General features: G+C 41.7%; 1 protein-coding gene across 1 annotated transcript; it reads left to right on the top strand.

The window, feature by feature from the left end:
• The first annotated feature begins 32 nt into the window (after positions 1-32).
• Positions 33-16,758, top strand: FAM241A (family with sequence similarity 241 member A). Its single transcript, XM_039551151.1, has 2 exons — positions 33-204; positions 12,961-16,758. Exons 1-2 carry the CDS (start codon positions 106-108, stop codon positions 13,204-13,206), a joined length of 345 nt encoding a protein of 114 aa, XP_039407085.1. The 5' UTR covers positions 33-105; the 3' UTR covers positions 13,207-16,758.
• The last annotated feature ends 11,162 nt before the right edge of the window (positions 16,759-27,920 follow it).

Below are 27,920 nucleotides of genomic sequence, written 5' to 3'. Positions count from 1 at the left end.
CTGCCTCCCTCTCTGCCGCCGCTCCCCCGGACCCCGTGACGGCCCCGTCCCGCCCCGGCAGGCGGGAGCGCGGGTGCGCTCGGTCCCGCTCGGCGCGGAGGAGCCATGGGCTCGGCGGCGCAGCTCCCGCCGCCGCCGCCGCCGCTCGGGGAATGCGAGCGGGAAGCGGCGGCCGCCCGGCACCGGCGGCGCCCGGAGGAGCAGGTGGGTGCCCGCCGGTGAGGGGTCTGGGAGGGCGGGCCGCGGCTCCGGGGCTGCCCGCGCCGTCGGGCAACAACAGAAAAGCGGAGACGCCTTTTGATTCCTCTCCCGTGGCATTCCCGGTACAGCCCACTCGTGTGAGCCGCTCCCGGGTAACGCTCCATTGCGGCGGGGCTTATGCAACCTGCGTGGGGCTGCCCACGCGTGGTGCTGGAGTATCCCGCCAGTGGGCCCGCCTGACCCTCGTTCTTCCCGCCGGGACGCTTAGTCCGGCTGGAAGAAAATGGGAGCAGATGTACAAGGGTAGTCCCGGCACGGCATCCACATGTATCTCGTTGGAAATAACCAGGGTGTTCTTGCCATCCGCGGAATTCCCCACTAGTGCAGCTCTTGTGGTCGTTCACTTAAGTATTTTAAGCTTTTCGTCTCTGTATTACTTAGGAAACGTAATATATTTTAATTGGAGGAAAAAACCCTCTTTTTTTTTTTTTTTTTTTTTTTTTTTTTTGGTCTGCTTCAGGATTTGTATTTTTATGGCATGGAAGTGGGCTTTTTGCTTGGGGAATCAAAGGAGCCGTTTCCCTATTGTTAGCTGTAAACTGCTTTTCCAGGCACTCTTTTGTTTTGCAGACAGCATCGTCCCGGTGTTTAGACAAAGGCAGTGCTCTTAATGCACCTTTATTGATGTTTCATTTAAAGGAAAAAAGATCACAACCTTTTTCATACACAGTAGTAGAATGCAATGATCTGCTCTGAAATGCACTGGCACTGATGATTACACAGGGGCAAACAGCTGCGGGAGCATATCCCGAAGTAATTTCCGGATGGTTTTGATTTCGTTAATCATTTGTTGAAAATTCTTATAAGATGCTCTTTACTTAAGCATAAGTGAGCCATGTCACAACTGAAATAGTTCAATATTGGGAAGTGTCTGGTAGTACTTGCCTGACATTACACCTAGAAGCGGGCCGCTCTGAAAGATTCTGGTACTTGAGAATTCACTTAGTCACATTGACGTAAGTCGGTGCATCTTCCTGCCCCTTTCTCTAGAAAAATGGGGCAGAGCAGAGCACATGCCCGAGTGTAGGGTAAGGACAGATTCACCAAGAGAGGCTCAGAGTTCTCTCTGTGTCTGTAAGCCCTCCTGCAGGATATCACAGGAGGCAAGTAAGGAGTACTTGCTGGTTCTGGTTGCTGTCCTCCCTGGAAGGAGAGGTTAAAAAGTTGTATTAGATCATCTCATGTATTACTGTGCTCAAACTAGTTGTAATTCCTCACCAAGGAGCTTTTCCCTGCAGTTTACAACTGCTTCTTAGCGACGGGTGTGTTGTGGTTTCAGGGGATGGTGCAGGCTCAAGAACTGCCTTCCAGTGTTGCCTAAACACATTTTCACATGAAACTGGTAAAGGTACTTTCTGGGTTGCCACAGCCACACTTGACTGACAAACTCTCTTTCCACTTTTCCCAGGCACAGTTAGTGATCCCGGCCTTTTCTGATGAGTTGGGGTGTAGCAATAGGATAGCAAAGCAGAAATTCTAAATAGGCCACAAGGAAGAGGAAAATCCTTCCTATTTATTGGATATGTTTCACTGTCATAGTATGGAGTAGTTTTTCTGCATACTGAGGGCAAATAATAAACTAGATTTGGAAATAAGGAATATCACTTGCCTTTAATTAATATACATAGGGAATATAAATATTGGATAAAATAACAGTAAAAATAATAATAATTGGATAAATAAGTAGTATTGCTTTATTTTTATGTGTAGGGAAGACGCAAGGAGTTGGTGGTACCTATACTTGCTGCAAACTTTGACGGAGAGTCCCAGATTCTCTTGTTCAAGAGAAGAATAAACATGTAGCTTGATTTGGAGGGGCTCCTGTGTCACCAAGCCTTTTCATAAGCTCTGTACCTTTTTTTGCTCTCGTGAGTGTGTTCATTTTTCTTTCAAAATAATTGGTTTCCCCTGCCCTTTTTGCTCTCATGGAGGAATTGTTGCTGACCTCTGCTGTTCCAACGGGCAGGGATCCTGTTTCCAGGCTAGGTCCTTACTGGAGTCCTTCGTGGAGGCCCAGAGCTGTTGCTGTGTTTGCTGAGGGTATTTGCACTGCTAACACAGACTCTGGTCCTCAGCCCATGTTTTCCTGTTCTCTGTTCCCTCCTGAACTATAAATGTGTGCGCCACTTTAATGATTTGAGCGATGCTAAAGAAAGGAGTCAAAATCTGCTTTGGTGTTGGTATAAATTCCTATTTCTCTCATCTGCTGCAAAGTAAAGCCTGCATGAGAGCAAATCCTTTGGCCTTTTTTTGAGAGGGACATTAAAGGTGAGAATCTGGGGCTGCAAACCTGGGTGTGATTTGGTTTTTCCCATTTCCTGCAAAATACATACAGTATGTGTAAGGTCATACCATGTAACATAACACTAAAAGAATACCTTCCTGACAAGCAGTACCTAAATAATGATGTGTATGCCCTTTAATATTTTTTTTTTTTAAAGAGAGAGTATTCTGTAGGAAATAAATCTGTTTAATAATGCCAAACCCTCTGGTTTTAATTTTTTATTGAAACTTGTTATTGTGTCAGCACAGGCATGCTTAATGAAATTACTGACAGGTACATTTTTGAAAGAATAGAAGGATATGTAATTAAATGTTATACATAGCTTTTGGAATTCATTATTGCAATAGACTGTAGAATTACCTACTTCTGTGATTAGATTTGAAAGCTGAACTGGATGATAATTTGATTCATATCCTTTGTAGGTTTGCATGCAAAGGTGATTACACCTACTTTAGTCTTCAAAGCACTGCAGGACCTGGGTGGTTTCTTCCACCTCTCCTGTATTGCAGTGCTGGGGTTCAGAAGTAGTAAACGAAGGCACACTAAGATTCAGCTGTTCCTGAAGCCATGGGAGTAGGTTGCTGCTTTGCCCTGCAAGTTCACAATTTTTCCTAACTGTTGATAGTTATTAGTCAGACACATAAATTGTCCTGTGTTTCTAGCATCACTAGAGATAAGGAGCTCAAACCTCCTTCTCTAACCCACTTCCTAAAATAGGTTAGCCACTGTCACATTACTGCATTCTAAATCTCATCAACCCCTATAAATTAAACTATTAAATAAGAATAGAAAAGCTTGAGCGTGTATTAATAAAAGTTGATGTAGAAGTCCTGCATTTGCATTGCTTGCATCCTGCACATGTTCTACAGCAGGCCATGAGGTGATATTAGTGGGATGCACAGCACCCTGTCTGTTCATAGGGACTTTGAGGCCAAGCTGTGTGTCACAGTGGAGTTCCTGACAGCTGTGGCACGGTTATTGCCTTCTGTACTGAGAACTGTGGGCTGTTCCCTGTCTGGGCAGGAATGGGGTTTAGTTCCTTGTAATTGAAGTTGAATGCAGTGACAATTCCCAGTTGCTTCAGTGAGGCCAGGATCTCCACGCTGGTTTAGGATACACAGAATCCACAGTGCTGTTCAAGTGTAAAACCAAGGCTTCTAGAGAATGTTTAAGTGGAGAGTTAATATGTGATGCATGTATTTGCAAGTAGATAAATTAGCATAGACTGTCACCTTTTCATTAACCCGAGTTTGTAAGCCTTTGGGATGTTTTATTATTATTTTGAACAGTGTTTTATGGCTGTGAGTGGAGTATTTTATCTTCTAATAGATGGCTTCAGATTTAGAGGTGCTGTTAAAAAAGGGCTTTAAGAATTGAGAATTTTGTTGAGGAGATGTGGGTGTCTTAACTAAGTTCAAGTCCTGAACTTTTTTAACAACTTCACAGTATCACTAGTATTTCTCCAGAATGGGGAGGATGAGCAGAAACAGAGCTAGAGAATGATATCAACAGACCTGTGGTATCCCTTGTGTAAAATCTTCATTAGACTGTTGGGTGGATGTGTGCTGTGTTGCTCAGAATGCTATAATTTCAGTCATAAGTCAGTAATGACCAAGAATGTTTTAAAGTACACTTGTATATGTGGAACTTGTAGTGCCTAAGGCTGGAAAGCTATTTCTAATTTATTCCACACTGAGATAATCTGAAAATTGTAGGTTTCTCCTGCTCACAGTTGTTGGAAATTGTTTCCAAAAGTAGTCATACCTGACAAGGAGGACTTAATCCCGAATTTGTTCTGGCTCTACATATAATTTAACTCTGTTGCAGAGGTTCATAACTATAAAATAATAGGTGATAATAACTTCCTAAAAAGCATTACTAAGTTTTCTGGGGCTTAACATCATTTGAAGAAAATAAGCCCAACCCTTCAACCATACCTGTAGTACCTACAGTAGATAGGATAATATGCTCTGTTTGAATGATGGGAAGATCCTACTTTCTTAAAGAAAAAAGTATTCTGGAGATAGAAGTGAATAGAAATATCCTCTCTTTAAAAGAGGTAAAATTAACAGCTGTTGCTTTTCAGCAAGCCAGTGTATTTGATACCACGCTGAATGTACAGGGATTGCAAACCTTTTTGCTGAGTCAAGCTGACCAGTTTTAGTGGGGCACCTTGATAAATGAAATCCAGTTGAAATTAAGTGTTGCAGGTGTAATGAAAAGATGGATTAGATACTGCATTTGATTTAGTCTCTATGTAAAATTGCAGCATGGGTGGGATCAAGTTACAGGGACAGTAGCAGGAGCATAAGAGTGTAAACAGCATCCTGAAGTGGAGGAGAGGGGCAGTAGATCTTGACACAGGGGCAGGAAGGTTTCCTCTCCCATGGACTCTCCTGTGCCAGGTTCCTGGCTTTCACACTTTCTCATCTGGTGCTGTATTAGTGGGGAATTTCCTCCTGAAATGATGGGTCATTTTTTGTGCTTATCAAGGGAAGCCTCTATTCTTGTAGCTCTGTTCCACCCATACACAAGTTAAAGTATCTGGAAAAGCCTTTTTATCTCTTTAACACAAAACCTCTCCTGGTATTTTGGGGCTTGTTCCAGCAACTGTTGGTTCTGAACTTGAGTTGCTGTAAAAGCTGACTAAAGGGAATCCAGTGCTGTTGCTTTTCTTGTGTTGTTGCTTGTTTCTATAGAAACATCTTGTCTCAATTTTGTAAATGATTTCTAGATTCTTGCTGTAAAATGAATGTTAACTCAATCTTTAGTTTGTAGTCTTTTGTTTAAACTTCCTCTAAGTATGTCGCTTTTATTGGTAGCTGCTGTAAAGTACTTTTGGTATTAAGAATTTTTCTAGTTTTCTTGTATTTGCTTTTTTTTCCCCAGAGGAACAAGTTAAACTTCGTTTTTTCTGTCTTCTTTTTCATCTGGAATTGAGGTTTGTTTGGTTTTTTTCTTCTCATTTCCAAATCTATTGATCTTTTTGTACTTACATATCAGATTAAAATTAGCCTAGAGAAATGAACCTGGTTGGTTGTTGGGTTGTTTGGTTGTTTTTTTTTTTCTCCAGACAGTTGAAATTAATTTTGTTATCTTAATCAGTCTGTTGGCTGAATATCAAGATCTTTTTATTGCTTATATTTACAAGGTTAAATACTAATTGTTAGGTTTATGCTAGTAAAGGATGCAAAGGGGTACCGTTCTCTTCCTGCAGTAAAAAGAAAGAGAATCATAAACATTTCCAATAAAATCATTTGCCCTTCTTGGGCAAATTTCACTTTCTTTTAATTAAACGTAAGATATCTTTTAAGTACAAGAAGGCAGGGTGAGATCCTGACCAGATGCCAAGTGTTACTAGTAACGAAACTGTTTTGCATATGTGGAGGAGTGGGAGGCTGAAAGGTGGCACCCGCCCGGCCAGTGCATCAGCAGGGTTTGTGCTGGTGCCCTGCAATGGGGTGGGGCTGGGGTTTGCAGAGAGAGGAGGCCACGACCTGGGAACCTGCTGTTGGCTGCAGATCACCAGAGCCTCTCCGTGGCAGTACACTGGGTGGTCATGTGGCTGAGTACCGGCGAGATTGGGACATTCGTTCCTCCTTCCAGGACTTCCATGTCTGGCTACCCCACTATCAAATATTTGTAGCTCTGCATTGGCTGGTGTGTCCCTATCTGCACCCAGCAGAAGTTGGGCCCTTATTCTGGAGGGGAGGGAGCTTGTGGTTTCTTCCATCCTGGTCTCTGTCATCTGCTCACTTTCTTCTCTTTTTTTTTTTTGTTGTAAGAGTGGTCCTGGAGTATTTTCAGTTTCAGTTTGCATCCTCTAAAAAAGATAACTCTGAGGCACTCTCTTCTGAATGTTAATGTTCCAACTTACTGAAAAATACTCCTATGTTTTTGAAAGTAAGCACGTTCTTAAAGTCATAGCTCACTGGCTTTTTTGACATTTAGGTGTCTGTGGGCTTCAGCTAGCAGACACACCACCTGTTCCCTGGAGTAAAAATAACCAGGACTGGAGTAAAATAGATAGTGAGCAGTTAAATACTGCCGAGAAAACCTCTCACTTGGAAAAAAATGAAATGTGCAGATGGGTATGTAAATGTGATATCCCTGCATTTCTTTATTACAGGGTTTTTTAACATCTCATTTAGATGTCATTAAACATGTGCTTGCTATTGAACTCAAAAGGGATTTCTTTTTTATCGAATGTGGAAATAATTCTCTTAAATATGCCATCCTTTTTCTTTCTTTTATAATTGTACATATGATGAATTGTGATTTGAGGCATGTCAAACAATTTGGAGACACTGCTGCTTTTCTGTGTTGGAGGTGAACATTGTGTATACCTTTGTGTCCTCTCTCATTGCCTTCTTTGCCCAGCAGCACTTTTTTGACTGTAAAATCATAAGCTTTTACATGGAGAGTAGTTATTCTCCCTAGTCATTGGCCTTTTCTCCTCCATTGTTGGTGTTCAACATTTGTCTAATGCCCTTTCAGGCAATTGATGCAAGAAAAGAGGCAATTACAGACTTGTACCCAATCTGGTGCTGTTGTTGAGTGTGGGGTGGAAATTTTTCAGGTTGTTCGAGCAAGAGAAGACTGTTGAGCTTTCTTCTATTCATTAGTCATGACAAAATAGAAGAATGCTACTTGGTTTGCTTTGATAGATCTTGTACCTTCAGAGCAGTTGAATGGATTTTTCTTTTTTTTATCAAAATGCCCTGAATCTTCATGTGGAGCAGGTTCCTTATGTTCATCTATTCCCTCCTCACACAGAACAAAGACTGTTGAACTTCATCCAATTATTTCACTCAAGTCAGTTACTTGGGGGATTTTTTCCACACCACAAAAAAATCCCAAGTGGAAGATGCCATCTCAAGATTCTTAGTCTTAGTGTGGAAAACTCTGGACCAAGCTGCTGCTTCAGCAGATCAGATGCCTGGAAAACCATAACTATACCTGTTCTCCACATGCCCACGTCGGGTGAGGTTACAGAACTGAAACTTGTAGTTACTTTAGAGCTGCTCAGTCCTCCCAGCAGAAAAAATAAATGTTAAATCTGTGATCCAATGCTATTTTTTATTAGCCACAGGAAAATAACTTCCCAAGTGTGTAGGGTAGTTTTGTGTCCCTCTTGGATCCATTTGTGTTCTGCATCCTCCAAGGGTTTGGCAAACTTACTTGGTGTGATCTGCAAATGGTCAGGTGCAGGAGCTGTGTGCTCCCAGCAATTTGAGGGGAAAAGACCTTAAACTGGCTACATTACACATAGGAGATGCAGACAGGGATCAGCCTTATGCCATTATGAAAAGTTCAATGCTGACTTTATCCATCTTCCTAGGGAATAGCATATGACTCATTGCAAAGATGGCTTCTTTCTGGGGGGAGGATGTTCTGATGGGATCTTACGTTTCACTGCCTGGTCAAAACACCCTTTGATAGGAAGGGGGTAAGCAAGAAAAAGATTGTCCTGTCAGACTGGCGTGAAGCAGCCTCTGCTCATGACATACCATGTGTTTTCCTGAGTTCAGGAAGCAGTGAGTTTCAGTGGATGTGTGGAAGTTTGCCGTAAGCAGGGGTAGTTAGTGGTCAGAACACAGGGAATTTTGTGTGTTGTGGTGTGATGACAAATATAACTGGAAAAGCCACAACTGGATGTTAGCTGGGTTCAGTAGGATGAGTAGGACTTTACCTTCTTTGTTGTTTTACAGCTAGTCAAGGAAAAGATTCAATCACATGGGGGATTTTCTTTCAGAAGCACTTCAGGGATGTAGGAGCATCAGCTGTTCTGGAAGCAGATGGAACTTGTCACTTCCTCGTAGAGTTTCGTTCTGAAAAAAGGTGGTTTTATGGCATCCTGCATCGGATCTGAGAGGGCCCATCATGGTTCTCCTTGAAGCGTCAAAGCCCCTAGGCCATTTGGCCACAGCAGAGGGGAAAATTGAATTACAAAGTTCAGTATAAAAGTTTCTCAGAGTTTGGATCTTCAGGTTCTGAGTTTCTGCCAGTAAACAGTGGGAGACGGCAGACAATGGCTTTGCTGATGAAAATGTGCCATTTTGAATAGGGAGGGAAATTTTATAATACCAGACATCTGAAAAGACCAGAGGAAATGCGGTGTTTGATGGGAACCTTTGGGTAGCAATGGGTTTGTGAAGGACATTGTGCATGCCGAGCGGTGGAGCAGATCAGATGCTTCCCTTTCTGTTCTGTTTGATAACTCTGTTTTTAACTTCAGATAATTTAAAATAAAAAAGTAGAAACTGTATACGAAATTGAGTATGGAGTGCTGCATCCAGCTCTGCAGCCCCCAGCACAGGAAAGATATGGACCTGCTGGAATGAGTCCAGAGGAGGGCCATGAAGATGCACCTCTCCTGTTGAGGCAGGCTGAGAGAGTTGGGGCTGTTCAGCCTGGAGAAGAGAAGACTCTGGAGAGGCATTATAGCTCTTTCCAGTGCCTAAAAGAGAATTGGAGAACTTTTTACAGGGGCATGTAGGGATAGGGCAAGGGAGAATGGTTTCAAACTGACAGAGAGTAGATTCAGACTAGGTAATCACAGTAAGTCTAAAATAAAATTATATTGATGTAAAATTAATTTAAATTACAGTAAGAAGTAATTCATTAGAGTAATTTGATAAGAAACATTATGCTAGGAAACAAATGCAATCAGCATTTCTAATACATTCTGGTTTAGACTTATTCACTTAGGAAAGCCTCATTCTTCTTTCTCCTTTAGGAATAATAGCATATTTATGTATTTGGTAAGTGTCTTTCAGCCAGCTGGAAGAAGGGGGATAGAGAATTATCATCTGGGAGACAGTACTGCTGTTCCTCTCTTTCCAGGAGATATTTCGGGCATGTATTAATCTGTATCCATCTAGATCTCTGGCTGCACTCCTGTTCCCTAGTCCCTCTGAATTTCTTCATCTCTCCTGTGTTTCAAAGAGGGAGGAAAGGCAAACAAATGAGTGCAAATGAAGTGGCCCTCTCTTACATTCCCTCCTGAATTGTAGAAGATGAAGTCTGGGAGTGCCCACTGCACAGCACATGTTAATTATGTGGAGAAGAGCGGCTGGGAAGGCCTGGAAAGAATGTTTTCTCTGGGGCTAGGGCAGGTCACGAAATTCCCTCTGCTCCCTCTTGATACACAATTGATTCTTAAAAGTTATGAAGCTTAGGCTGGGTTGTTGATTTTTAAAACTAGCAACTTTGAAACGGAAACTTCTGCTTTTACAAGTGGAAGTTTTTGTAGAGGCAGGGGGGTGCAGCTGCTCGGAATGGGTACATTTCTCTCTCTGCTTTTGTCTGTTATGGTAGTGTCTGTCTAGCTTCAGGCTGATTCAACAAGATTTAGTATGAAAATAGCCCTATGAAAATAGTTCTGTAAAAATTGAAGAGTCAGCTGGGAACTCTGTGTTCTCTGAAGACGGCCAATTTCTAAAATTGTTTAGAAAAGTATTTTTTGGGGGAAAAAAAAGAAGAATTTTATTCTGAGGTTATGATTTGAGAGCTATGGCACATATATAGGACTGCATGCCATTTTACTGTTGCTCTGAAAGCTAGCGAGAGAAATTCTAGCTGCAATGTTAAAGCATATTTATTATTCCTTAGCAATCCGGAGTATTGTAACATTACTGGCATTTGCCCTAAAGGTTCTGTTTTAGCTACACCTCTGAAGAAATGTATTTGTCCAGCATGTGAAATATTGTGCAATAGTAAAGAAAAATATGCCATCAGTGTTTCATGACTGATCAGCTGTTCTGAGCTTCACTTGCTTTTTGCTGAGTTGCCTGAAGCAAGATATACTTAGCCTGAATTAACAGAACCAGACTTTGAAGTCTTGAGAATTTCCATGATCATTTTGAAAGGTTTTGTAAGCTACTGAAAAATATTTGGAAAAATAACTTGATATTTGTTCCGTAATTAAACATACACTTGTCAGTCTCTGTGCCTGGCAGCTCCCTGTGTGTAATTGCTTTAGAATCCATGAATCTACCCTTGTTTGAGAAGGTGAGGGAGGGGTAATAAAAAAAATCAGAAAGACCTGGACAGCCTAAGTGAGGTGGAATTTACTCTGTACCTTGCTTAAGAGACAGTGTGCAAATTCTTGCTGTTAGCTTATCAAAGCAAATGGGGCTGCGAGCAAAATTGTGCGTCCTACAGCTGGTGCACACTAGGAAAGACGTCATTGGCATGGACATGTGTGGTTAATCCTGCTTAGCCCAGTGGGAGCTGCAGAGGAGCTTGCAGAGCTGTGCTTGCTGGTGGCCTCCTGGCCAGTGCTGCACTTGCTCTGTGCAAAGGCTTCCAGGACCTTGCTGAGTACCACTAACTAGCCAGGGGCAAAGAAATGATGTGTTTTCCGCCTCCTGGCTGCCCTGGCCATGGCTAGAAAATGCAGTGATTTCTGAACTGTTCTCTCAGAAGTGGTCTCTGCACCGCTTGACATGAGCTGCACTCTGATCCCCTCCACCATCATCCATCACATGCTCCCTCTGGTCTCTGCATGCAGGAAGCAAATAAATGTGTTTTCCCTTCCCAGCACATCCTTTCTCTCTTCCCCTAGTAGTTGTGATCAGTATACCTCTTAGGCTAAGGGTCTGTTTGTCTCCCTGTGCTCTTTGGGAATGGATGGATGAGAGTTCCATTGCGTTCCCAGCCCTGCCAAGTTTGCAGGGGCTCACAAGAGGCTCCGCCTTTCCAGAAGAGACTGATCATGAAACATTGGAATTATTGATGAGTCAATGTTTCTTTGAATTAAATAAAGCACACTTAAAGCCAAAAGAAAGAAAGGAATCCAGTAAGGGAGAGAAAATGACCTGGGCCTGCAAAGTGGGCTGAAAAGAGACGAGGTGGTGTCTGTCTGTACTTAACATCCAGGACTGCAGTTCTCTACTCTCAGACTCTTCTGTAGAACCACAGAAAGAGTGAATAGATTATTAATAATGAATTAGTTATGAACATGTTGCTATTTAGGCTTCCTGCACCTGTCCCTTTCTGGGATTCAGTACTGAAGCTTAAACCAGACTCTTTATGAATAAGTAAATTTTAAAAAAAATTCCAGGTACTTTCAGCTGAGGGACTGTTGGGGTTTTGTTGGGGCTTTTTATTCAGCAGCAGCTGTAGAGCTTTACCCAGAGGATTCAGCTAGCAGGTTCTGCATGGTGGCCTAAAGTGTGGCCTAGAAAAACAATATTGGCTTCCTTTGGTCTTTGCTGCATGTTTTTTCTGTAAGAATGGGAATTCACTTTATTGTTTGCTCTCTAATGGAGAGCCTGGCACTGGTATGAAAGGGAATTTCTGTTTTTCTACCAAGACCATGCCATGTAACAAGGGATGCAGAATAGCTTTCATCCTTGAAGATGGAACATGTTTGCTTTGAATCTGGGAGTAGACTAATTGCACACAGAGCTTGTGGGCAATTTTGTAGGACCTATTGATCAGTTGACGGAATTATTTATGAGTACCTGCTGCATGTGTTTTCACTGCTGCCTAATGGAAGCATTAGAAGACTCATGTTAATCATCCTGAAAGCATGTTCGCCCTGTCATACCCAAGCACAAGGCAATAAGGTTTTGTGCAAAGAATTTCTGCACACTGGGGAAGAGAGATGGGATCTCAAGCTCTAATCTAGTTACAATTTACATGTTGAAACATTCGTGTTTTCTGCAGTGATATTTACCTGTGGCATCTTCATTTAAAGACAGACCTCTGCCTTCCTGTGCATTTGCTCTGCCATTTTTTATTTCACAAAAAGTCCAGAACTTGTTTCTCCTTCCCTTTACTCTTTATGCCACCACTTTGCATCTGTGCAGTTCTTGGGTCTGTCTTCCTTTGGTTGACTTGCATGGCTTCCTACGCCACCATCAGGATAGATGTTTGTCTGTTTCCTGGTCGGATCCAGTGCCCTTCTTTCAGCAGTGATTAGTAGCCCTTCAGTTCCTTGGGCTTTGGTGCAAAATACTTCATAGTTCACATTTAACAGTTTGGTATCATTCTTGTGGTTCTGAAGATATTCTGGAAATAATTCAGCCAAATCCCCTCCCTGAAATTAGAGGTATCTCATTCCATTGTGGTTGCCCTGACAACCACAGGCAGATTGCGCAGACAGGTAAGATGTATGACCTGCAGGAGAGCTTTCCACCCCCTCTAGAGTGGTATCTGGAGGGGAGGCAGGCTGTCATATATTTGTAGCACCACTTCAGATGTCCCAAGTTTGGACAAATGACATCCTTAACATTGTACCAAGGTCACAAGCTATGTAGCATTTTCAATCTCTTGATTTAAGGAGTGGATTTATTGCATGTGTGTCTTAGTTTTATGCATTCAAATAGAAACAGATGAGAGACTTGTTCAGAATCACAGTAATAAAATTGTACAACGTATTTCCTCTTTTTGTCTTCCATCTGCAGGTCCAGCAAGAGCAAAGGAGCCACACCACAGAGCCTGTGATAGATGACTATAAAAAGATGGGGACTCTCTTTGGCGAACTAAACAAAAGCCTTATCAGAATAGGCTTCACAAGGATGTACTTTGGAGAACGGATAGTAGAACCCGTAATAATTATATTCTTCTGGGTTATGCTCTGGTTTCTTGGCCTACAAGCTCTTGGACTGGTGGCTGTTCTGTGCCTTGTCATTATTTATGTACAACAGTAAAATTTTATAGATGCTATTTGCATTATGTATTTCAACACTGTCACTATGTCAGTGGATTTATGTGTTTAAGTAAATGGGTGGTACATCAAAAGCTGCAGTGCTTCAAATGGCTGAACTTCCGATGACGGGGACTAAAGTTATGCATTTTACACCAAATCAGCAGTGCCCTACTACATCTTTTAAGGGGAAAAAAAGGACATGTGTGTAATATAATGGTGTGAAATGTACTGTTTTCTGCGTTCTTGGGGCCTTAGCTGAAGGATTGGCTTTTCATTTTCCCCTCCCCTCTCCCCATGTTCTTGTTTTGTACAGTGAAAATTTCATGTCTGATTTCAAGAGGACACTTGATGTGTTCTGTTTCACTGCCAGGGGGCTCATACACTGTTTGTTCCCTGAATCTGCATAATTTGTTAGTGTTTTGCCGAAAAGCTAAATCTGCACAAGGGAGGTTTGTTAACAAACCTGCAATGACAAACATTCACAAGATGAATACAATTTCCAGACACAAAAGCAACTTTGATTAGTGTAGTTTATAGTAAGCTCTCCCCCAGGAAACAAGCTGTACCAGCAAAATGCTCTTGTACTAATGTTAGTGACTTCACACAAGACTTCAGCTGTTGTTTAGGAGAAATTGCAGTCCTACATTGGCCAAGTGGTCTAATGTAGCTCTGCCTTGTTTTTTGGAAATGTACTCAGCTCCTGCTGCTATTTTTCTTTCTTTATTTTTTGTGCTTGCTCTTTCCCCCAGCCCTCCTTCTTAAGATAAATATTTGGATAATTCATGGAGTTTGTAGGTAGTTCCAGCTGCAGTGTTGGAGAGCTGCCATTCCAGACAGCAGTGCTAGTATGTTTTCTGCTTCCTCTGGGTGGTATGAGAAGTGGCTGAACAACCACATATCAGACCAGATCTCTCAATGGTTCCCGCATTTGCTGCAGTGTGGGCCCACATGAGCTAAAGCTTTGTGCACCTCAGCAAACTGGACCTCTTTCCTCATGAAAGGCAAGAATGGAGTTGAAACCAGATTGTGATTTTATTTCATAGTCTTAACTGGTTCCTTTCCATACTAGGCAACAAAAATGCCTGCCTGTAGGTATATGTCATGGGCCACACAACCTAGAGAGTAGGTTATATGCATTCAAGAGTGGGTGCAAAATTCACTCAGCTCCCCAGTAGCCACGCCAGGGGTGTGCTGGGTATTTCCAAGTTTTCTTCTTCTCACTAAGGGAAACAGAAAAATGGGACAGAATCTTTACTTCTACTTTACTACTACTACTGCTAAATAGGCTACCAGTTTAATATTTGCTGTACATTACTTGTAGTAAGGAACTTAAATGCAAAATTGGCTTCATCTATGGTAGAGTGAAATTACCTATTTGCTTAAAGAAACGTAATAGATGTGAAATTTTCTGTAAATTACTTAACTTTTTGCAGTGACTTTTTTCCTAAATGTTTTTACAACAATAAATTAGTTGAAAATGCTGTCTTATTCAAAGACTTTTGAAGTTAAGGGATGTTTCTCTATAGTCCCAGTCCTGCAACTGGATTCTAAAGGCCAGCTTTATGCATGGATCATGTTGTCTGCTAGGCTCAATTTCCAGGACTCCTGGCCCCAGTCCTTATGGACTTTCCTGTTAAGGAAATAATGGTTGTTTAGGGCAGTGAACATGAAAGCCCAGCTGCTCTAAAGTCTTTCTGTACTGAAATGCCATCTGTAGACATGTCTCTGTGCTTTTCTAATGAACAAGTAGTTTCCTTCTGAGGGGGCAGGTCACCCGTCTGGATCTTCGGATGGCCCTGACTGTGGATTCAAGAGACTCCGCTGAACCAGCAGGACTGCAGGGCACCAGGACTGAGGCCCAGCTGTGTAGTTAGATGGCAACCTGTGTTGATCAGCACCTGGTTAAATAGTTACAATGGTGGCAGGGAAACACTGGACAGCAAAAGATGTTTCTGGATAACGGGCGGGTGGTGTTGTTCACGGCTTGAAGTCCCGAAGCAAACAGCAAGTACAGGCTGAACTCAGAGGCAGGAGCTCTATACTCAAAAGTGCCTAGGGGTAACCTTTGGGTTTGTTTCAAGTCCCCTAGAAGGAGAACATCTGTTTACATCTCTGCATATTTCTATAGATAGAATGATGGGATTATGTGTATTCTTCTCCTATGTAAGAGCTCTATTACAAAAGCATCCTGTTGTTAAAAGTTAAAAAAAAAAAATTTCTTCTCACAATCCACTTATTGTACAAAGGATCACATCTAATTCCTTTCATCCCATAGGAAGAAGTGTGTCTGTGATATCCTTGTTGCAGTCGTTCTCTTGTGTAAAGACACTGTGCTGTGAGATGGCATGTGGTATTTCCTTGAAGTGGTGATTTTGCTCTGTACATAAGGAAGGGGAACAGTGGATCATGGGTGTGACCAACAACTTCAGTGAGGACATTGTTTATATGCATGTGACCTTTCAGTATGAGCAGAACTGTGACTGTTGCACTCATGAATTCAGTTCAGTTGTTTGTTCAATGTTCACGTTTGTGTACATGTACTATGGGGAAAGGTAGCTTTGGGGCTGCGATTGTGTCTAGTGAATGTCTTAGGTGGTTTCTCTTAGGGGTAACTTTCCATGTCTTGTCCTTTATCGAAGTTTTTAATTTTTAAAAACCTGAAAAAATAATGCTGTGGTGTTAGGTTGGCTGAAAATGGAAAAAGAAAAACAACGTATTGCATGGATGATCCCCCTCTCCTGTTTGGTTTCATACGTTCCCTTGTGTATAAGAATTTGTGCTGAAGCGTCTGTCCTAATTTTGTGCTATTACTGTACTATCTCCCTCTCATTGGCAGGGAAGACAGCAGGAGCTAAGGAAAAAGGAGAATTGGGATAGAATCAGACATAAAGAGTGGAAAGTGGAATGCAGTGAAAGGATGCGTATATGTGTCCAAAGAAATGTGATCATAAATGTGTGCCAAAAGTGAGGGGGAAGTGGGTGAACAGTCCTTGCTTGTGTTCTTCATTCCATCCAGACAAAGTTGCAAGGAAGAGGAAGCACCAAGTGTTCCAAGGATGTCCCTAGCTAAAACAGCAGAAGGGTAATTTAAAAAAAGACAATTTCACTGTTGTCTATATAGTAAAAATTGATAGTGTTATTTATGTCTGTTACATATTACTATTATTATTGATAGAACTGAAAGCACCTTTATGCATCTGTGTGTAGGATTGTATGAAAGAATTAAGTCCCTTAAATCTGTGTTAAACAACAAATGATATAATTCCTGTTGGTCAGTGTGATATTCCAAGCATTTTACATAACCTCCATTTTTTAAGGGATGGACTCTTCAGTACTGTTTCACACCTGCCAAATGCATAAATGTTTGAAATAGTGTGTACAGAGAAGCTCTGCAGGAGAATCTTGGAGAACCCTGTTTGCACTGAAACATCATCACATCAAAATTGTCCATATAAAAAGGAAAAATCATATTTCTTGAAAACTCTGTATTGAATGAATCCTACAGAAAGCTCTTTGTTACTCTTTCTAATAAAAAGTATTGCCATCAATGAGATCTGTGAATTCTTTGTGGTGCTTTGTTCAAAGTCACTTGGATCTGGATCCTTTCAAAATATCGTGGTAGGCCCAGATGAAATGGGGCAGCATTCAGATGTCCACTGAAATCAGTTAACTTGCAGCTGGTGGAGAAAAACTGCAGTACAAGACCTGAATAAACTGCATCAGCTCTCTATGGTTGTATGCAGCAAGTTACGCTAAACTAAAAGAAAATAAATAGTAGAGCTAGATGTTCACAAATTATGGCAATGTTATGGTGTAAAGTAGCTTTTATTTCACAGCGTATCCATTTTGCATCCAGAGCAGCCTCTGAAGGGAACCAGATGTAGTCATGGGTGTGAAAAATCCTTTGAAGTGACAATTTCTGTGCCACAGAAAGGTTTGGGTGTTTTCAGTTGGTTTTTTTTAGATACACATAGAACATTATGTGGTTGAAAACAAATCTAGTTCAAACTGTTGTTTTGGCTTGCTTCTGCAGGTCAGAAAGGTGTTTGTTCTGCCACATCAAGCAGACACATATATCTGTGTTGCTCAGGATGTCCAGTGAGTTAAGCAGTTTGGTTTTTTTTAAGTAGCAAAGTTGAATTTTGGTCCTTTAAACTCTTGCTCGTGAATGTGCACAAGAGAAATAAGGCTCATTCCTGAATAAATTCATACCTTCAGGTTTTATTTCAGTTAAAGTGTTTTTGTCAGGCCTTTTGTAGGGTGCATGCAAATTCAAAACAAGCTGGCTTTGATTCTTTCCTTCTTGGGCTTTTGGGAACTTCTTAGCCTCTCCCCTCTGCCAGAACTGGCAGCTTACCTGCTTTATCCATTCTTCCTTTCACTTTGGCATTGCCTCTCTAGAGGTGTTCACTGAACAGTTTTTCTCTGTGCTAAGGGTTCAAGCTTTTTCGTCATTCAGTCTTCTTTGAAGCTTCCTAGACAGAAAATCTATTTTCAGATTGGTGTTTTGTTTGTTCTCCTATGTGCCTGTGTAACACCAGAGGAGAGGAAATCAGAGAGAGGATTTTTAAAAAGATGTATATGCTGGTCAGTCACTTCCTTTTTACAGTGCCTATCTGCTGGTTTAGGTGGTGGTTACCAAACTGTGATTTGCAATCACCGAGGTGAATGTTACAAATGTGTAGGGTAAGGAGCTGTTGGGAGGTTGGCACCAGGATTTTGAGAATGGATGGGTCAAGCAGCATGTAGCTGAGGGTTGTTTCAAGCTTAAACAGACAGGTGGACTTGTAACTTCCCTTCTGCCAATGCGTTGGTTGCTTCTGAGAATGTCTCCAAATGCTTATGAAACCATCAGTATTCCTTCTACACTCACTCTGAAGAAAACTGAGCTTTCATCAGCTCTGTTTTACACACAGGAGCCAAAGGGGATGAGAATAGGAGAGGGGAATTGGACTAATAATAGTGAGTTTTAACTTGAATGAAAGCTTCTGGTCTTCAAATTTTAGCCTTGTACTATGCAGATAATATTTGTGTCTTGTGTGCAGTTGTCACAAGTCTTTATCTCCCCGCCCCCCCCCCCCCCAGCCTATATATGTATTTCTAATTAGTAGGGAAGTGAAGCTGCTCTGATAAGATATGCTTTTTCCCAATTTATTGAGAACGACACATCCCCTTTTCCCCCTCAAGTGGCAGGAGGGGTGTGACTGGATAAAGCCCTTCTGGTGACAGGAGCTGCTCTTGCTGCAGCCTCAGGGGAACTGTCTCCTTCCCAGGGTACAGCAGGCTCCCAGTACTGCTGAAATACCTGGAGTCCAAGCGGCATGGAAGGGGAAGGACTGTAATACCACAGTCCAAGGGATTTGATCAGACAGTGTTTGAGACAGAGCTGATACAGAGTGCAGGGTCTAGATTTTCTGTTCATTTAATGACATTTAATTAAGCACCATTCTTTCTTGGCTTGTCCTGGTGCATCACCTTGTGTTCAGAATGAATGTTGCTTGCAGCAGATTGTTCTGCTTCTGGAACCCATCTGTGTGTGTCTAGGCATCTTTCAGTTGTACCATTTACTCTTAATGCATTTTAAAACATTACAGAGGAAAAGGGCTCATCTTCCAGTCCTCATTTGGATGAAGGTTTAATTAATATATATGAGAAGGGAGCCAAATTAGTCTCTGGCACACTGCTGGGGGCTTCCTTTCAGAGGAAAAAAAAAGTGTGAACTGATGTGTGGGTGATGAATGTACAAGATACATGTATTTGCATACTGTCCACAGTGGGTGGTGGAAAGTGACCATTCTTCTGCCCTAGTTCATAAATTAATTGTCTGGTTTTTAATGTAGCAATCTTCCTCAAGCTAGCTGGAACATACTTCCTAGGTGCAAGAAGTCCATGGCAAGGAAATGAATTATTAATGAAGAAAAGTTCTTTGTCAGCCAAAATCCTGGTTTGTAACAGGAATTCTCAACTTGGATAGAATTTGAGTCAGTGCTTTGGCTTACTAAATCTTTATCTTGAATATTTTGCCTGTTTATTGTTTTAAATCATTCTTTCATTCCTGTCCTTTCTAAAAGCTGGTAATATCAGTCCAAAATTCTTGAAAGCCACTCCTCTGTCAATACCTGTTACCAGTGGGACTGAAGGTAGCCTGTGAGTGTGGAATGGCAGGTCACAGGGAGAGACTGATGTGTCTTTAATGCTACCTGGCTGATGTTACAAAGCCTTCAAGTATGTTTTTGGCATTTCCTTTGCTGTCACTTTCTGTATTTATGCATCTTTTTAGGTGCTAAATGAGAGCTCACATAGCCAAGTACCTGATTTCCTCAGGCATTTCTCTTAGCTCATTCTGTGCTGCTGCACAGACTCAGCTGGACACCCACAAAACTGTCCTTTGCTTCCTGCTTAGAGTGCAAATACTGTCTGGCATCCCACAGTCATGTCCTCAGCCTAATAAGATTAGGAAAAGTGTGATGATGCAGTTCTACTGAGGGAACAAAACTTTCTATGCCTCTCTGAATCTTCCTGTTGCAGAAAGTGAAAAAAAATTAACAGTCTTGAGTCTACTTTTGATGCTTTGTAGATAAGAGAACTAAAGGCATGCAAGTGCTTGAATAATTGTTTTGTTTTTCATTTTGCTTCCTAGTTTCTTCATTCCATCTGTGATTACAGAGATAAGACCGTATTTGGCTGAGCTCTGTTAGCAATAGAGTTTAACTTGGCTCGTAGTTAACAAATTCTTATCCCAGGCTATTATTTAACACGTACATACAAATTGCTGGTTTACCTTTCCTTCAGAATATTTATTTTTTTCTTGTCCTAATGAATTAGTTTAGCTTTTTTACTTTTTTTGAAAAAAAGAAAGAAAACCAAACATGCTTGGGGGGGCCTCTATTACTTGCATTGGGATATACTTCAGTGATGGTGGGACTGTTGGACAATTTAGTGTTTTGACCCTCGTTGTTAAGACCTGACTGTCTTGTCAGCTGGGCTTTACCAGCAGCAGGGGAGGGAGTTTAAAGTATAGTTAAGGCTTGAGGTTAATTGAATCTACTTGTGCACTGGTGGCTTTGCTCCAGTTTCCCAGGAGACTAAGCCATGAGTTATAACGACTTTTATTTTGCAAAAAACTTTAGAAACTGAGCTAAAGATACTATAAAAAGAATTGAGGTCTTAATGAGTAACTGTTCTGCCGTTAATGCTCTGTTCTTTGTTAGTTAAAAAAAAAAAACAAAAACATTCAGTGCATTCTAATGTCCCTCCACTTAAGTTGTGAGACTGGTAGCACAGATCCTTTTTGATGTTACCCTTCTCCCACCTTTTCTGAAAGCTTCTTTCTTGATTGCCACTTTTCTTTTCCCCCTCCAAACTCCTGTGTTATACAGACACTAGAGGAGAAAAAATAAAAGTTTAGCTATTCCCACATAGAAGGCACTTGCTTCCTGTGTAGAAGTAGTGCAGGCTGATTTTCCCTCCCTAAGTGCTTCAAAATTCTTCTGGGGAAACTCAGAATCTGTTTAATTCAGAATCAGCTACTGTATCATATGTGTTGTTTCTTTTTAAGTGTTTTGATGAGTAGCATTTAAAAGCAGGTTTGTGACTGAGCTTACTGGGGCCTGCTGCTCAAAACTCCCTTTGAATCTTCCCAGTGATTTTGCAGAGACAAGGTTCTGGATGAATTCTTAAAGAATAAGAGGACAAGAGCAGTTAGAGCAGGACTAAAAGTTGTGCCGGGGTGTGGGAGATGCGCCTTCCATTCCAACTTGAATTTGGCCCTGGGGACTTTTTCAGAAAGCTGAAAGCTGCAAAATCACTGGGAAGATTCAAAGGGAGTTTTCAACCTTCAGTAACCTTCCCTGTAACACAAAGTCATGAAGAAGTGTGCTAGAAATAAGATGTTTCACTGTCATGGGATCTGATAAGATCTAAAGGGTTTTTCTGGGTTTCCCATAAAACACTGAAGCAGTCGAATCTTTCATTCCCTTAACTTCCAGCACTGTTAATGATTTATTTCCAACATGTGTGGTGTTCGGGTTTTTTTCCATGTTTGTAGTCAATGAATATTAGAGTTAATTTTTATCTTCAGAGCTCTAACATTCTCCATCTTGACACTTTTGCGCTATGTTTTTATTCAATCCATTGTCATTCATAAAGAACTGAAAGCTTGTTAAATGATGCTGTTGGCAAGGGATTTCTAGCCCTGCCCAGAAAAATGTCTTGTGTCAGCCAGGCGCCCCATGTGTGTTTCCAGCAAGGCATGCCATGGTGAGTTTGAAGCAAACCTGCATCCTGGCTTTTTGGCACCCCAGGAAGAAATCCATCAGGACTCTTTCATGACAGCACTGAAGGATAATGTGTTTTGTGACAGAATTCACCTGCATCTCCAGGGACCTTCAACAGAGCAGGCACATGCTGCCCCTCCTTGCATGGGCAAGGATAATTCTGGCTGTCTCTGGGATTGTAAAGCATTTGCCTAGATTTCTGACTGATGGTTTAGGTGGAATCCTTTGCCAAGTGCATAGTTGCATGAACTAAAATAGAACAGGCTCTGAACTTTAAAAACAAGCTTAGGGGTAGGTTTCTGATTTTCTCCTTTGGGGGCTTTTAATAAGGAATACGTAGAATAGTTTATTTCTCAAAGAAGTGCTATTTGAACTATTATTTTGTAAAACAAAAACACAGAGAGTCTTTAAATAACACTTCCCATTTCACCTCCTAGGACATCCTGGTGTTTCCATATGTCCTAGCAGTTGCCTGAAAAGCTGTGCCTCAGCCTGTTTCCTTGTGGTGGCTGTGTTTCAGGAGCTACCACGTGATGTCAGCTGAATGTGTGCGGGTGTCCTCTCTGTGTTGCTGAATCAACATTGTTTACTTGCTGGACTCAAAAGCATTTTATCTTGAGGAGAAGAAATTGAGTTTACTGCATGAAAAATGTATACAGGCATAAGGGTCCATGCCATCATTATTGTAAAAAAGCATTGAAGCAGTCCATGGAAAAATTTCACAGTTAATAGTGCCTTACATTGGGATGATTATCTTTGTTCTTCTCTTCCTGCTTCAACGACTTTATTAACAGCAGAAATTTGCGAAACCATTCTAGCATTGCAGTTCACAGATATGTAATATCTGTTACCTTCCTGGCTGGACAATGAGCTGTCACAGTAAAAAAATTATTAAAAAATGGATTTGTTTCCTTCAGGAGTGTCCTCTTCATAGTCTGCCGCTAATACTATACACATAAATGGAAACTGCTGTATTATTTAGAATGTTGATGCTACAAAACCCAGTTTGAAGCATCTTCACATACTGCACACAGCATCTTAATTTATGTAGAATCTCATGTCTTGAAATGTAGGCCTTTCTTCTTAAGCATCTGTGCAGGGACCTTCTCCTTCCTTGAGCTGTGCCTGGCACTTCCCTGGCTCCCATTCTGGTCCCCAACCCCATGGAGAGTATGGGGTTCTGCACTTTTCATCAAGTCACATTATAGGCTGGTCTCGAAAAGTTTCTCTCAGACACAAAACTAAAACTCACATGAAGATGGGAAGGAATTATCAAATTCCTTTAAAGGTCACAAAGAGGGATGTTCAGCACTGAAAGACATCAACATCAGAAAGCCAATAGGCACTTAGGTGCTGGTTTACAACAGAATCAGCTGTAAACAACTGCCTAGGACTGGACTGATTACTGAGTTTCAGACAGCCTGCAGAGCTGTTAGTTGTTTAATTAAATTGAGCTTTTATTTGGTTTGTATTTGGTTACTCGAGATCTCTGGCACTTCCCAGCAACATACAGCTTGGACATGCGTGAGCCAAACTGCAAATGTGTCCTGGTGCTGAGAGACTCGTTTGTAGCAGTCTTTTATAGTGCCCTCTCTGCATCAGTTCAATCACTATTTTATCCAAAAATTAACTACTGCAAAGTATTTTTGAATACTTTTAGAATTTTAACATGCTAAAGCATGTTTCTGCTTTCACATGTTATTTCTGTTCTTCAGTGGGGCTTCCTGCTTGTATGTGGTTAAGGGCAAAGCAGGAACCAAGCTCTGCAATAGCATTAACTTGTGCAAGAGGGAAAAAAGAACATAAATTATTTATGTGCCTCATGGCTTACTTTTGAGCTGATCTTCAGCAAGCTCAGCTTTTTTTAAGCCTTTGATACTTTCATAGGTGAGCTTTCTCCTTTAAAAAATTAAATAAAAATAGCTTTAAGCCTTTTCCTGTATTTGGCTTTTCCAGGAAGTTTAGCACATTTGCAGCTTTTGCTTGCAATTCCTATTTTGCCTTTTGAAGAGTGAAATTTTTGAAAGGAGCACCTGAAGCCCAGACTCCTTAGAGTCAGCACTAAACTGCTGTGCTTCTCTAAAATTGCTTACTCAAGGCTGCCTACTTCCATACCAGAAAACTTACCCTTCTTCTGCACAAAATTACATAAAATAAAATGTGAATTTATTTCTTAGAGCCATATACTTTTGGTAACTGATTTCAGAGCCAGGACAACTGCAGCAGGCCTAGCCAACCTGTAAATCAGTAAGGTATTTACACAGTACAGGAAGAAAAGTGTAATAAAACTTCAACTGAGACAAGGGAAATGAAGAAAAGCTGTCAGACTGGAAGAAGTTTTACAGAACTCTTCACAGTGGGGTCTGTACACCTACATTGTTTATATTTGTAGTGGTGATGGCAGCACAAGAATTAGGGATGCAATACAATACAGAAGCAATAGGAAGGATTACGCAAAATGCCTCAACAGTAAGGCCTGGAGTTATAAAAAAGGGAGAAGTAAATTTCATAGTATGATGTGTGAAAACATGTAGTTCTGAATTCATGAAGAAGCACTCCAAGAGCTCATCTCTTGAAAGTGACAGAGAATAGCTGGAGCTTTAGCTGCACGCTGGATGAACAGGAGCCAAGAATAAGATGCAGCTGTCAGAAAAAAAATAATCCTAGGGTGTTTTGGACATTGTATTTTTACTAGACATGTAATGAGTCATAGCATTGCACCAATTTGTTTTTTAATCTTTTTTTAATATTATGTGATGCAGAAATTTTCAAACATTTTCGTGAAAATCTTAATGGAAGCTGGCTTGTTTGTAAATGTAAAATAAAGTAATGGGGCAAAGCATAAGTGAAAGGGTGATGCTGGCTGCAGGGTAACTAGGTAAAAACTGTTAGTAACTTTAGTCCAGGTATTAGGCAAAACCATCATTTGAGTAAGGCTCTGAAGGATTTAAATCAGTGACAACAAGAACTGGAAACAGCTTTCAGGAGAAAGCTTCGTTGTTTCCTAAAGAGATGCCAGGGGATGGTTGTCTGCAAGGCCTGGAAGGCCAGACTCTGGCTCTGAAGCAAATTTCTTCCAGTTCTCTGGTACAGCTACAAATAAAAGCTGAGCTATTTCACTTGCCCTCTTCCAGAAACATCAGTGCGAGGGACCACTTTTGTCCTCTGCAGAGATTGCCGTTTTGCTCGTTTCCTGTTTTGATTGTGAGCACGTTGCAGTACGGTATAGGTCTCACAGAGATGATCTAACCTTGTCTTTGCTTCCCACTGAGTCTGGTTTAACTGAAAGATTCACGTCTAAGATAACACAGTTTATATTTGCTTCATGCTGTTCTCTGTTTTCAAGTATCTGATTTCTCCAGGTTGGAGGCAGAAGTGATGTTTTTTCCTATTAACAACCCAGCTGATATGGTCTGTTTGACCACTGCAGTGGAAGAAAGAAAGGAGTTAACTGATTAAGTTCTTCAGTTATTGCCAAAGTCTGCTTGCTTGCATTTGGTTTGCTCAATAAACTGTACATTGTAGCAATGTGCCCCCAGCACCCTGGGTTGGACATTCAATTACTTGTGACCACAAAAACTGATAATCTCATGGCCAGTGATGTGAGCAACACTTCCCTTTCCAGTTTAACAGAAATTGCTCAACAGTTACAGCGCTTCCTGCCCTTCCACGTGCAGTTCAGCAGCACACGGATGCCTGGGCAGGCACGGCCTCCCACAGGAGCCATGGCACGAAGGAAGCCTTTTCAGCTCTGGCTCACGACTGAGCTAACCAAGCCAGCAGGAAAACCACAACTGCCGTCACCTCAGGGATTACTGCAGGGCTTCTGCAGTTGGACAAGATGACTCAAACGCAGCCAGTGAAGACCTAATCCGCAGAGCAACTGTCGCAGGTGGCATTGCTTCATGTACTCCTTCATCCAGTGAGCCAAAAAATACAGGTTTATGGAAACACAGAACCTGAATTCAGCTTTAAAGAAGGGGTAGCCCAGAGATGACAACTTTGGTTAAATTATTCATATAACTTGGATTAATTTCTCCTTTCCTCTGTTGAAGGTGACTATCTCTGCTTTTGTAAAGGTAAAAGGAAGAAGGGCATAAATAAAACAAATCATTTAAGGGAACATCAAAGCTAAGTGGGATGACACTGCGAGACCAGCAAGTTTATGCTGCTTCAACCTTCACATAATAGTTTTCCCTTACTATGATGTGCTCTTCAGAGTGCAAAGTTCCCTGGAAAACATATCACAGTAATGCAGACCTGTACTCCAAGCCTCTTGGTAGGTGTGGTTAAAACATGCATGCTTTCTTTAAAAACATGTACATACCCTCTTTGTGGCTGAAGAAAACACACTGAAAAGATGTGATTTTAAAAATTTACATCCCAATAACTTACCTGATACATTATCAGATGTCAACGCAGGATCAGTGATCTCCCCTGGGGCAGTTTACTACCACAAAGGCAGCATACTATATTATTTGTTTTCCATTGTTTGCTTAGTACCTGAAAACTTCTATGCATCTGATGCCACAAAATCTTGTTGTAAGAAATTTTAAAAGGCAGAGGGTTGAAAACAGTAATTATTGGAGGGAGATAACAGAGTGGTTGTATTTGGGAGCTGAGACTTGTCTGAGATCAGGGGCATCTGTGGGAGAGCTCAGAATTGAGCATGGCCTTGCAGAGGTCCAGTCTCACACTTCCCCCTATTGGTTTCCCACTCCCACTTTTACCAGAAGTCCACACTTCAGGCAGTCATTTCAGAATCTGGGAAAATATTGGTGACCAGTCTGAACTCAGCTCAGTAACAAGTTATTGGTCTTGGTTCCAGTAAGAAAACACACATTTTTCAAGTGGTGTGAATTTTCCCCAACAATCCCACTAGAAAATTCCCACTTGGCTGCTGAACCTACTGGGCACACACAGCCTGAACTCTGCCCACCTGGGCAGCTGTCAGCAGGATGTCAGGAGCTCTGCAGGAAGGCGGTCTCAAGCATACAACAGCACTTACATCCCATGATGTTGGCTGTTTCAGGTTGTCCAGTGGCAACACCTAGACATTATATTTAAGTGTTTTAGTGCACTAATGGATAAGTCATTATCTTTCATGTGGTGCCTCATTCAAAGACACAGTTCTTGCTCAAAAAAACAACCTTGAATTCCAAGATGCACTATTAGGTAAAGCTATACACCCTCAAATATCAGCCAGTGGGATGTGACTGAGATCAGTGAAGAAATGGTGCTGGCAGGTGTGACATGAAGTAAAACAAAGTCTGCCACAACCAGCTGAAGAAACAGGTGATGTTTACTACCTGTTGAAATACAGCAGGGAGTCATTTGTCACACCTCAGTGCATTGTTAAAAAGTCATCGCAACTGTGGCTGCAGCACTGGCACTGTTCTGTTTTACCTTCTCAGGGCAGTCCAGATGCTGCGATGGAAATAGCACAGAAAGCTTTCCAGGAGCTTGAGGGCTTAGCCTAATTGGACCATTTGTTTATATAAAGGTGAAACTAATTGACACCATCTTCGTGAATCACATCTGCCATCACTGCTGCCCCCCAGCGAATGCTACAAAAGACAACTGAGTGTGGCTGGCAGAATTTCTTTTTGTCTTCAAAGTGAATCAGGCAGGACAAAAATCAAACACATCCTCAAATTTGCATTTCTATGGCTCTTTTGAAATGAAACGTGTTGCCAAGCCATTTCTAAGAGAAGTTTTATTTCTTAGTGTTTGCTATTTACTAACTGGAAAAGGTGTTAAGATGAGTAATTCCTGTTCCACTGAAAAATCGTTACCTCATTTAAAATTGTTCATAGAAGTCCTAGGCATAAAGAACAAGACATTTGTCTCAGCCCAAATTCCATATGGGCAGGTTTTTTTAATGAAATAGACTTTCTGTCAGGGCTCTGTAGCCCAGTGACCTGTCTGTGTGGTACAGACACACACACAAGGATTCACCACTACCACCACCACCACCTCATGAACGCCAGCAAGGAACTGGAGCAGTGTATGGGAAGCCCCTGAAGCACCACATTCCAGAAAATTGTCCAGCTGATGTCCTCACCCAACTGCTGTTGTTAACAGTTTAATAACCTCCTGGGATATTTTGGGGCCATCAGGATATTTTTGGCCAGTTACCCCTCGTACCACCAGCCTCCTTCTTCCCACAGTTTCTTTTCCCTGGAGCGGCACCACATGGTCCAGGGTGGGGGGACGATGACGATGACAAAAGTCATGGGGAAGACAGCTGCCAGGATTCAGATGTGCTCAGGCCAATGCTGAGCCCCCCACTCCTCTGGCCATCGGAACAGCGCTGGCACTGGGCTGTGTGGAGACTTGGAAACTGCCTTTTGCCCCCAGACCCTCCCCAGGATCAGCCAGGGAGCCTCAGGGCTGAGCCCAAACATGCAGGGCTGGGACTCTGCTGCCAGCTTGGGAA

The sequence above is a fragment of the Corvus cornix genome, chromosome 4 (assembly GCF_000738735.6).
Source record: "Corvus cornix cornix isolate S_Up_H32 chromosome 4, ASM73873v5, whole genome shotgun sequence".
NCBI lineage: Eukaryota > Metazoa > Chordata > Aves > Passeriformes > Corvidae > Corvus > Corvus cornix.
The sequence above is the reverse complement of the archived record's forward strand: the minus strand, read 5'-3'. Positions and strand labels throughout refer to the sequence as shown.